Source organism: Hyalella azteca, unplaced genomic scaffold (genome assembly GCF_000764305.2).
Source record: "Hyalella azteca isolate HAZT.00-mixed unplaced genomic scaffold, Hazt_2.0.2 contig11277, whole genome shotgun sequence".
In the NCBI taxonomy this organism is placed as follows: Eukaryota; Metazoa; Arthropoda; class Malacostraca; order Amphipoda; family Hyalellidae; genus Hyalella; species Hyalella azteca.
Window position 1 is genome coordinate 704,683 of NW_025941278.1, and position 12,131 is coordinate 716,813.

Sequence of the window (12,131 nt, forward strand, 5' to 3'; positions counted from 1 at the left end):
TGAAATTTGTTATTTTTTCAGATCATGTCTGCGACAATTTTTTGGACTGACGTGGTTAACTTCACCATTGAAAGAACACCATCAATTATTAAAAAATATTTAAATGTATTAATATCAAGCACGGGGATGCTAAATTATAAAAAACATAGTAAGAAAGTACAGAACTAAAACAAGTTGACACAACAGAAGGTAAAATGGCCTGAGGCTTACCGCATAGTCGGGCTTGTCGAAGTATGCGAGACCTTGGATGTGTTCCAGGAATTGCTTGAAGTCGGACGGCATGTGCTTGATGAGAGTGCGGTGATCGTACTTCTCTTTCATTAAACCAACCTTCAAATAAAAAATTGCTTAATTAAACCATGATGAGAGTGCGGTGATTATACTTCTCTTTCATTAAACCAACCTTCAAATAAAAAATTGCTGAATTAAACCATGATGAGAGTGCGGTGATTATACATCTCTTTCATTAAACCAGCCTTCAAATGAACAATATTATTGATTACTCAAACCGTAATTCGTTTAATGAGCGTGCTGTGATCATACTTCTTTTACATTAGACCAGCCTTCAAATGAACAATATTATTGATTAACGATACCATATTTCGTTTAATGAGCATGGAGTGATCGCACTTCTCTTACTCTCTTACATGAAGCAAACCTTCAAATAAATTAATAAATTAATTTGATAAACCAGAATTCGTCGCCAACAAATTCACTTGAAATCTATTAAATGATAATCAATTCCGACCTGACATTTCCTAACGGGTTACGTGATTTTTTTATGGATTGTTTGATTTTCAAACCATATCACAATGAAAAAAAGTATACCCATACTAGATAGATTTACGTTCCATGTTTCCAGTTACATTTTAAGAACCATTTCCTATTCCTGTTGAAAATTTATATTCAATGAAAAACTCATTTATTATTTAGTATATGTTTTGAGTTCAAACCTGTTCCTTATCCTTGATTTTTCTCCAGGGCAGCTGGCCGTTGACAAACTCGACTGTGATGTAGAAGAGCGACCACAAGTCGTCGTGTCGGCCCATCTCCTTGTTCTTGTGCGCGTTTATGGAAGCGTAGCGAACTGTACCTGTGAGACACGCATGATGCGTTATGTGATTTTAGCAACATGTTTTTATGAGAATCTTGAAGTTCTCTCCAGAAAAATGTACTATTTTCAGCGTTCTATAGGTTACAATATGAATATGATCAACATTAAGGCCTAACAGTAACTGAAAGGAAGTAGGAAATGTGAGGCAAATTGATTTTAACCGATTTGAATAGACAATATTAACTGGTTGAATTTTTTAGCACGTCAAATAGTTTATATACTTCAGTATAATTCTAAACTACTGACTTAAAAAAACATGCGTGGATGATTTAGTTTGAGACCCGTTGACTTCAGAAAAAATTTAGGGAACTAAGAACATTTTCAACAAATGGAAGACACTGGCATTTAATTTTCAACACAATATCAAGCCAAAGAAATGCTCAATTTTCATTTCCTAGCTTGGTTCAATGACGAATTTAATCTTCCGTTACATAGAGAGATGACGATGAGTTGTGACTTTAGGCTTACATATATATTAAAATTTTCACGGATAAATTATTATATTATTTACCCCTGAAACCAGCAGCAGCTCGAGGTGTTCGCACTTCGCCCTGGGCGTTGGTGTATTGACGAGCCAAGCCGTAGTCAAGCATGTAGACCTTGCGACAGTTGTGTGGGAGGCGGCCGGTGCTGAAATTCGACTGAACGACGGAAAATATATACAAGTATTAAGTAAAGCTTAGAAATTAGGCGTCATATCATTGAAAAAATTACATTATTTCGTGAGTAAAGTATGAAGGAGCAAGTTTTGTTCGACTAAAACTCGAAGGAAGCCATATCATTATTATTCTATAGTAAAGAGGGAAAATAAGTTAAACTTTTGAAGTGAAGTCCGTAGAGTTCGACGATGAATCCAGATAGAAAATTTATAAAAGTTTTGCCCAGAGCGCATATGGCGCATATGACCGCAATAGTCGATGAGGGCTGAAAATTTAAACATTTTAAACTCTGATCTTAAAAGCAGTGTACAAAAAAGTAGATGTACTAAAAAATTAATTGCTCAATTACGACGAATTTCGCGTTTGTAACGGTATGCATTTGTATCTTGGTTGTCCACATGCAACCTATATGAAGACAAGAAAAAAATACCTGTGCAGCTGATTTGAAAGGAAAAGACTAAAAATACCTACGACAAATTTCGTCCTTAATTTGAATAAAAGGAAAAGCTATAAATAACGAGAAATGAGTTATATCTTCTAACCGGTTTGATGTCACGATGTAAAAAGCCGACTTCATGGATGGCCTCAATAGCCTTGAGTATCTGGTGGCTGAGCCTGAGCGCTGTGGAGAGACTGAAGGCTCCTCTAGGCTGCGCGCGCCGTAGCTCTGCTAGGTTCTTACCCTGCAGCTGCATCACCACGTAGTTGAAACGCTCGTTGCGCCCGCACCCGATGAAGCGACATACGTGGTCGCGACCTGCACGAATATTGCAGGTTATGGTTGAGCAGTGAAGTGGTAGTATATGTTAAGAAATCATAATACACACTAGACTGACGTTTGGACCCCTGCACCCAATGAAGCGACACACGTGGTCGCGACCTGCACAGTCTGCACGAGGAGTGCAGGTTATGGGTGAACAGTGAAGTGTAGAAAGTTAAAAGTTCAGTCTACCAGTGAAGAAGGTTAAAAAACATGATATAGAATAGCCTGAGTTAGGTATCCCTGCACCCAGTGAAGCGACACACGTGGTCGCGACCTACACGAGGAGTAAATGTTATGTGTGAGCAGTGAGGTGGTAGTGAAGGTTAAAACCATGCATTAATGGCTGAAAAAGAAATGTTCAATGTATTTATGATTATTTTTCGTAGCTATATGGGCGTTCTTGGTTGAAATGTGAGTAATGTGTTCATCAGTGGTGATTAGCTAATACATTGACGAGGTTTAAGAAGGACTAGCAGAACAGCTCTCTGAAGTATATAAAATACTCACCATAGTGAGAAGCATAATATTAGTAACCATAAGTTAAATTTATATGAGGTATGAGGCATTACACCGGTGAAGAGACATATCCTTTAGAAGTGGTTCATAGATCGCCAAGTTCTGAGTTATCAGTTATCAGTACAGTTGTTATCAATGCAGCTACTATCAATATATCTGTTATCAATATAGCTGTTATCAAAACAGCTGTTATCAATACAGCTGTTATCAATACAGCTGTTGTCAATGCAGCTGTTATCCATACAGCTATTATAAATACAGCTGTTATCAATACAGCTGTTATCAATACAGCTGTTATCAATTCAGCTGTTATCAATACAGCTGTTATCAATACTGCTGTTGTCAATACAGCTGTTATCAATACAGCTGTTATCAATACAACTGTTATCATTTCAGCTATTATCAATATACAGCTGTTATCAATACAGCTGCGGGATCAGTTATGAGTAATGAGCTCCATGAGTAGAAATGAATGATTTCGTTCTAAGGTAACCACAAAGTTATACCATGAGGCATGACACAGTCAACTGTAGTTGACTGTGTATACGGTAGAAAGTTTATGTGTGTTTCCGACATCGCATGTTAATGGCTTAAAATGTTCTCAAACTATTTTCGGTCATTATTATTCAATTTTCTATAAACATTGTTGGATTCATAAGTCTTTTTCGAGAAACGTACATCAGCTTATAAAAAAGTTTCGGCATTCATATATTTCTGCTTAGCTAAATTCAAAGCTGCACCAAAAATAATTTGTCGCCTAACTCAGCATAATTTTCAGCCGTCAACTGCAAGCTTCCCTTCAAGATTTAAACACTTTAAACTCCTCAATACAATTCAGCATAATTTGTTAAGAATAATAAGTTTATGAATAGTACCAAAAGCAAAAGCGATAAAAAACAACATGATCGCACGACCAGCTGCAAAAAAAAAGTTTCGGTGCCTAGAACTCCACCGCCGCCGAGCTTGAAGTTCAAGGTCGGAGACAGTAAAATGCAGACGTCAAAAGTTAGGACAGTTGGATAAAAACGGGCCAAGGTCGTAGAATTTAGACAGTTCCCGCATTCCATTACATATTATCGTGGCCTAGAAACAACGAGGATAAAAAGGAAGCATTTTCGTGAAGAAAACTCTTAGAAATCATATTCTAATAACTGGAAAAAATGTTGGTTGTACATCCACATCCATAGCGTAAAATTATTTTTCGGTCAATTGTAAATAAAAGTGCGAAAGGTATCCAATCAAAGATTTGAATTCCAACAATTTTTAGAGACCTCCCTCCACATCAAACGAATTATTTCAGTCAGTCGAAAAACGTTTCAAGGCATTCCATTAAATTTTAATATTATAAGCGTTTCTATACTCAGGTTTTTCATGAGACATTCCTTCGCCTGAAACCAATTAACCAAAACAATTAAAATCATCTGATATAGATTTCGTCGTAAGATCGCAAGTATAAGACGAGCCATTGTCGGGCGGCATTTCTAGAGCAGTCATTTCTAGAGTTTGTGGTCCTGGTCTCTTTCAGTAGACAGATTAAAGACTTTACGAGCTACAGTAAAGACTCAGGACAGGTAACGGCACCGTTCAGGACCATATGGCCATGCGAGCAATCAGAGCACCGCGCTTTACCATAGACAACTTTTCGGCTCATTTTACCTCGTCGTTTTTTCTATGATTTGCAGAACTTGTCGGATTTATCATTAAACTGTATTAAAATACCGACTCCTTATATTAAAACACCGACCAGTCTAAATTTGGATTCCATCTAGGAACTGAAAAAGCTCGTCATACATAGACTTAGAGTTGAATCAGAATCCCGTATGATTATAAAATATATCTCAGTTCTCACTGCAGTGAGTGACAGAGAGCGCATTTTCTCGTCGACAAAAACGTGAAGTCACGGACAGACGGACAGACGGACAGCCGGACGGACAGACAGACGAACATGACGAGCACAATAGCGCCTTTTTTCCATAAATGAGAAAATGCGCTAAAAACACAAAGAACGAGCTGCAGAGAAATGAAACCAGTTTCCTTCTTCAACTCACCTTGCAACTTCTTTAGCACGGCCACCTCCATCTTGAGGACTTGCTTGGGCTGCTTGGCCGACTCGAGCTTGAGGGCGACCTGTTCTCTCGTCACCAGATCCTGGCCTTCGTATATCTCACCAAATCCTCCGCCTCCAATCTTGCGCACCTGAAGTAATAAAAAACCCAAGTAAACCCTGAAGTAAAATAAACTCACGATAGTAAAAAATTCTTTGGATGTTTTCCGACAAAGAATTCTATTAATTCATGAATGAGTTACAGGTCGATATTGTAATGCAGGTTGGGATCAATTAGGGATGGAGGATACATGTTAGAAAAAATATAACTCAGTACTCACTGCAGTGAGTGCCAGAGAGAGCATTTTCTCGTCGACGAAAACTTGAGGTCAAGGACGGACGGAAAAACGGACACACGGACGGACAGACAGACAGACGGACGTGGCGAGCACAATAGTGCATTTTTTCATAAATGAGAAAATGCGCTAAAAATATTAAATCAAATCAAATGAGTATGCCACAAATGCCCGGACAGCTGCCTGTTCATCATTGACAAAATCTTAATATCAAAAGAATAAGGTTCTCATATTTCGTAATTAAGATACCTGACACTGAATAACTATAATATTTATTCCCGACTCCAAGTGACGGCGTGAACATTGAACCGGGACAAGCGGCATTCATTCCTGTACCGCAGTTCACTAATAAAGTTCCCAGCGACTCGACTATATTAACGATTTCTCACTCCCATGACACTCATATTTGATCATCAGTTCCTCATTGCCGGGGGTTCTACAGTATTTATTACAATTAGAGATTTGTTCCTTGGATATTCAGTCATCATAGACCTAGCACTTATTGAAGGAATTCGTGAAATTTTGTTTTGGGAACGCGCGTTGCGAGGGCGGCGGCGGGCGCTGCATGGCTGAGCTATCGAGCAGAGCAGCTGTTAAAGAAGAACCAACTCGATGCGCCGCGGTCTTCCTGGACCAAGCGGTGAGGGCGAGGCGGCGACAAGTGCCCACCCACGTATTCAGTAATTACAAGAAGTAAATGACCCAATATTATTAATATAAGTGCTCATACCATTAGTCTGCTTACTCATGTACATCAAGAATTTAAAACCAAATAAAACGCTAAGTAGAATTACTATATATTCAATGGAAATGGTGAATTTACTTGTCGTTTTAATTGCATTTTTGGTAAATGACCGATAAATCATTTAATTTCAGTACGTCACTCGCAGTAATTTTCTAATTTTGTCTGATGAATGGCTGTAAAGTCAGCAATAACTTGAGATGTTAAATCTCTGGGCGGAATGACATGATTACACTGCAGCAACTTTATACAACTTTAAACAATTTAAAGTTATGCATTGCCTTGTTATAAATTTGTTAGGAATAACTTTTCATCAGAAAAACATAAGTTATATTCGTTCAATATCTTAAATTTCATAATCAATCACTGATATCAAGTGCCAGAAAAAACTTAACAATTGAAACTTTTAAATTGTTTAGGTTCAAGAGTAAAAATTCAAGAAAATATATTGTTTGGAGAACAATAAGTGGTTACCTTCCAATGGAATAAAATAATTTGCATATAGACGCAGAATTCGTATCAACTGTTGGTTGTGTCCCATGCAAACTCTAATCAATTACACATGCTCAATTTTTAGAGCAATGAAATATTGTATGTGGTAGAGAGAAGCATACGAGGCAGCCAAAGCTGTAATACTAAACTTAAATTAAATGCATAATTTGCTCTAAGCCTCAAATCAAATTTTTAAGCTTGGCGTCCGTTAGCGTTTTTTGAAACAACGCTACTTACGTTACCTGTTTAATGCTGTGAGGGATAGTGGACGTGAGAATTGTAGTGGGTTGAAACTACAACTATCATATTGAAAATATGATTGTAAAAATCCTAATAGAAACTTAAAAATCGTACTAGAAAAACTGCCTTGAATGTATCTAGACATCGCCTCGAGGTCACACAACTTCCAAAGAAAGATTTTAACTGTCCTGATCGATTGGAAAGACACGCGCTGATGGTGGCGGTCAAAGCAAGATTGTTGAAATTCTCAAGGAGGTCAAACAGAACATTTGGTGAAGATATGATTAATCCCGCTGCTTGTCCATATCATTTTTTATTTAAAATTGTGTTAACATCGCTGAATGTTTAGAATTATTTCGACATGAACTATTTTTATCCTGCAAGCCTGAAAATGGTAAGAATTTCTCGTCCCACGATGCAGTTTTAGAGAAACAATCACAATGTACGTATACCGAGCACATCACCGCCTTCCAATCTTCAGACTAAATTTGCTGTGATGGAATGAATTGTTAAAGGAAATTTGTGAAAAACGAATTATTATATTATTATCAGCATTGATAACAAATTATAAAATAAATTAAAATATTCACTGGACACAAGACGGGGCATATTGCATATACAGTAGCTTAATATAGTATATAGTACTTAAATAATATAGTTCTTATTACAGTACTTAAATCTAGTTTCATAATTTGTTCAGATGTTATGCAAGCTCGAGTATTTCACAAGGGAATAAATATTACGCCAGTGGTTTCATCAACAAGGATAAACTTCCATGTATTTTATACACACAGGAGGCCTGAGATTGCGAGCTGAATGCGGTAGTCTTTATGAATTCTGCACCTGGCGTTTGCTAGGGACGAAAATCGTCTCAGATCGCTTGAAAAAAGCTCGGTCACTGCAAATGATTAGCGAGGAATGTTGGCACGCATGCTTAGAAGATTGCTACATACCCTTAAGTGACGTAATTCATTATTGGGTTCACTATAATATTATCGTGGATATATGAATATCTCTTTAAAATAGGCCTACGCATAAAATTTAAGCGATATTTTCCTTCAATATGCAGATAATAAGGATTGTAATAAACAATGTATATGAAATAGCAAGAGAAAACTCTTAAAACTTAATATTATTACGTTATGAATTAAATGCTGCAAAGCTATCGATACTTCCGTACGTTAATACATTTCTCCGTTAATTTACAACATGAATCAGGAAGGAACTTTTCAAGGCTTCTTTCATGTTACCTGGACTACGAGCTGACTCAGATCCGCTTCAAAACTACTAATCAAAAGCACAAGTACTCTGATCGTCGGATTTAAAGTGGGAAAATTTGAGCCGCATTTTTAATTGAGATCAAATCAAGGGAAATTTTATAGCAATCGAATTTGATGTCCGGAGTTTGCGCTTCTCGCAGGAAGGCTGAATGCATATGAAGTCTTATCACTATTGATAATTGACTGAATTTGTCTGTTGAAAGTAAGAATTCTGGTTCCCTGAATCAAAATAAATAATTCGTTCGTTTTGGATTTGTGGTTTCTAAATGCTAATGAATTTTTGAATTCTTAACCATATTAACTGATGCAGAACGTGCATTTTTCACTTTCGTGAAGTGGGCAATGCTACTAGGTTGAGATATAGTTCGAATTTTAGAAGCATTTTTTTATAAGAAGAATTAATTCGTAAACATGGCATATACACAGCTAGCATATATTGCATGTCTTAGAAAATGAGTAGAAAGACTAGGAAATAGAGAGGTGATTTAATGCAACATGCCGAACGATACACAACAATGAACGCAATTTCAAAGGGAATATAATTTGCTAACTAACGTTGCTTGACGAAAATAATTAAAATCCTACAATTTCTTCAAATATTATGTCATCAAGTCTTACTAGCCACTCATCGGGTCGCCTACCTTTGGTCAGACAAATTTAAAACCCTTGCGTCTTCAAGCCCCCAGTCTGTATAAAACTTTTTTTTAATGTTTTCAGTAGTCTCCAAAGAAAATTCGAGTCGTTTAACTCTTGTATTAGCTTCTTTTGTGGCTGAAAGTTGAAAATATTCCTTACAATTTGTATGACTATGCTTTAAAGATTCCTATCTTTAAAAATTTAACGAGCGATTTGGCTCGGCTGTTATGTGGCCACACACTGTAGGGAGCGGCCGACCTCATTGGTTAAGGTTAATCAAGCAGTTTAAAAATTCCCCCTTTAGTTTCCTTTTCTCCAGGTATGTCAGGGAATATATGATGGACGTGATCTAATTTAATGTATTTTGCCGTTAACCCCGGACAGTCTGTGCCTTGGCCTACTCTGAAAATAACTTGGGACCGTTCTCTGGAAACAACTTCATACAAAGTATTCCATTTATTTGAAAGTGTAACACTATCTTTTAGACGGCTGCAAAACTTAATCGCATAAAAAATAATAATTTTGCGTACAGTGATATTTGATTTTTTTTTAATCTGACCGAATGATGCATTGATGCTCGAAACTTTAACAATCATCGGAAATAACACGTGGCAATAGTAATGTTGCTTCACGAGACGAGTTTGCTATCAATCCAACTTTCATGGAATGCATACTGATGCATTAGCTTGATAGAATAATAAATGCCCTGATCCATCACTGCAACTTATGTGAAGAGGAAGGTATTTCAAACTTATTTACAAAACTGAAATGTACTCTTAGCTACTACATTATTTATTATTATCTTACACATTGCGAGACGAGAAACGTTAGTGCGTTAGTGCGTCATATCGAATACACTTTGCTTGCTAATGTTCAAAAATGTATAACTCATCTCATTTCAAGTAAAAATAATAGTGATATAATCTTGCGTATAATGAATATAAATGTTTTTATTGCTTCTGTAAAATAAAATCTAGCCATAAATTAAATCAGCATCGGCAAGAAAGCCAATAAAAAAATCTAAATTTTCTAACCCAGTCCAGACCGCCAATTTAAAATAAGATAATCACTTAAATTTTCCGCAATTTCAAGTGGTCTGTTCTTGGTGTTGTGATGTTAATTAAGTTGATATAACTAAATTGTTTGTTCGCATCTACGGTCTTATTAATTGAAGCAAAAGCAATTCATTCTGCGTTAATTAGAGCGTGTGAATTCAGCGGCCTCTGCATGAGCTTCTTACATGACAGAGTTATGAGCGATTAGCAGAGTTTTCATTAACATTTAAATTTAAACTTAATTTAAACTTGCTGTTGTCTTCGAATAACTTCTTTAAATCTTCCTGCTCAGGATGAATATGTTTAATGAATGAGTTTATTTCAGCAGATGTGTGTGGACATTTAAGGAGATTAACTGGGCGAGCATATCGTGAAGATGTAATATATGGCGGGTGCGGGTATACATATGCACGGCGCTGATAAATGATGTTGTTCACATTCACGTTCAATGTGTTGTTCATGGAGCAAAAAAAAATAAATTTCAACGAAATAACAGCACTTCACTTAGTTTAATCCATTAAAAAAATTTTCTATACATACAATACAGTTTTAATTTTCTATGTGCAAGCAATTCGATTTTTAAACACCAGCGATCATTTAACAACGAGTGTTACTTTGCCGAGTTAAATCTTGCTATTGCGCTTTTCTCCGCTATTAATTTACATAGAAAAAGCTCAATTTTTGCCTCTCAAGTGAAACGCTTAAAGGATTTTAATTATATGAAATTTAAATAAGTTATCAACCTTTTTCATGTGCCGCCCTTCTTAAGGATCAGACCTGAAGTTTCTCGGGAAGCATAATGCAAATAAACACATACAAGAACAGATTACATTATCATAAAAAATACAAAAATCAATGTTATGTCTAAAATAATTTTCCACTGTCATTAACCCTTATGTCGTCATGCACTATCCACGAATAAGAACTTGAATGTTGCTTTACCTGACGGAAGCACAAGCATGTGAGGCCAACACGTTCGTGTGACGGCAATTCCTGCGATGCGTGACAGCTCCGCACGCTCTTATTCGTGACGATGTGACCTAATATAAGAGCTCTCATTCGTACGTTACGACCTTGAGCTAAATGACAACAGGATGCTTAATTTGCCGGGTTACAATTTTGAAATTGCACCGTGAGAACATGTTGCTAAATGTTTAATTTAATGTCGTTCAGTGCCAAGAGTTGCAGTGGATATCATAAGCATAGGCTGTTAATTGAGAATATTTAAGTTCCATGACGGTATCTCCTGGCCTATATTAAAGTGTATTATAAAAGTAATGAAAATACTTTAATACGTAAAATTATTATCCGATTTAAGTTATTAGAGATTTCTTTAAATTTGTGACAAAAAATTTTTCAACATTTTACTTTAATTATTTAAGTAGGTACGTTTCTCATGAAAGAAAACACGATTCAGTTATTATTCTAAATGAAAAATTTTTATCCAAAATTAATGAAAAACATCAAAAAACTATCATGCTGAGTACGACAAACCGAATTTAAATTTAAATAATAAACATGAATTTTAAGCGCAATCAAAACTCCAGCCACCAAAAAAACTTGTCACAAATAAACGAATAAAAAATTAAACTGATTGAATTGATCAAGAAGACTAGAAGCTTAATGCTTAAAATGTAGCCTGCGTTCGCTGTGCATTTTACGAGAAGGTTCCTAAAATTCCGAGTTTTTCGTAGCCATAATAATGCTAATGATATTTTTGATAGTATCGTGATTGTTCTCATAGTTGATTCAGCCTGCAACTCTGTTGGAAATTTTTAAATGAATAAATTAAATAATTCTATAAATAATGAGAGTAAATTCATTGTTCGTTTAAACTGTCATTGAAACAATTTTTTGGAAGCGGCCAAGCAACAGTAAAAAAGCAAAATTTTTCAGGATCAATTTAATGTTTTTTCGATCAATTTAACTGCTTGAGATCAAAATTTGGTCTCAAGAGGGACTTTAATTTTACGTGAGATAAGAATGCTCTTACGCCATGAACTAGAATTCAGGTGACGGCCTCGAGAAATGACCTAGCAACCTTGATCTATAAAAGTGATCTGGTTGCATCAAGTGGCATCCGAGTGCTGTACGTTTGTCCTGCCGCATTCACGTGCCCCACGTGTCTGAATGTCATATATACGTTTGTCCCCCCGCATTCGTATTCCCCTCATGTCTGAATTCGTATGCCCCACATGTCCCCACTGTATTCACATGTCGCACATGGCTGAATC

General features: G+C 36.3%; 1 protein-coding gene across 4 annotated transcripts in view; it reads right to left on the bottom strand.

Annotated features, from left to right (window-relative positions):
* LOC108678811 overlaps positions 1–12,131 on the bottom strand; it is a 32,503-nt gene that overhangs the window by 12,498 nt on the left and 7,874 nt on the right. For all 4 annotated transcript variants that reach the window (XM_047882767.1, XM_047882766.1, XM_047882768.1 and 1 more), the window contains exons 2-6: positions 5,101–5,248; positions 2,316–2,530; positions 1,626–1,755; positions 954–1,093; positions 211–330 (exon numbers count right to left, since the gene is read on the bottom strand). In XM_047882767.1, coding sequence (XP_047738723.1) covers positions 211–330; positions 954–1,093; positions 1,626–1,755; positions 2,316–2,530; positions 5,101–5,248 — 753 coding nt within the window. The remainder of the gene's footprint in view (positions 1–210; positions 331–953; positions 1,094–1,625; positions 1,756–2,315; positions 2,531–5,100; positions 5,249–12,131) is intronic.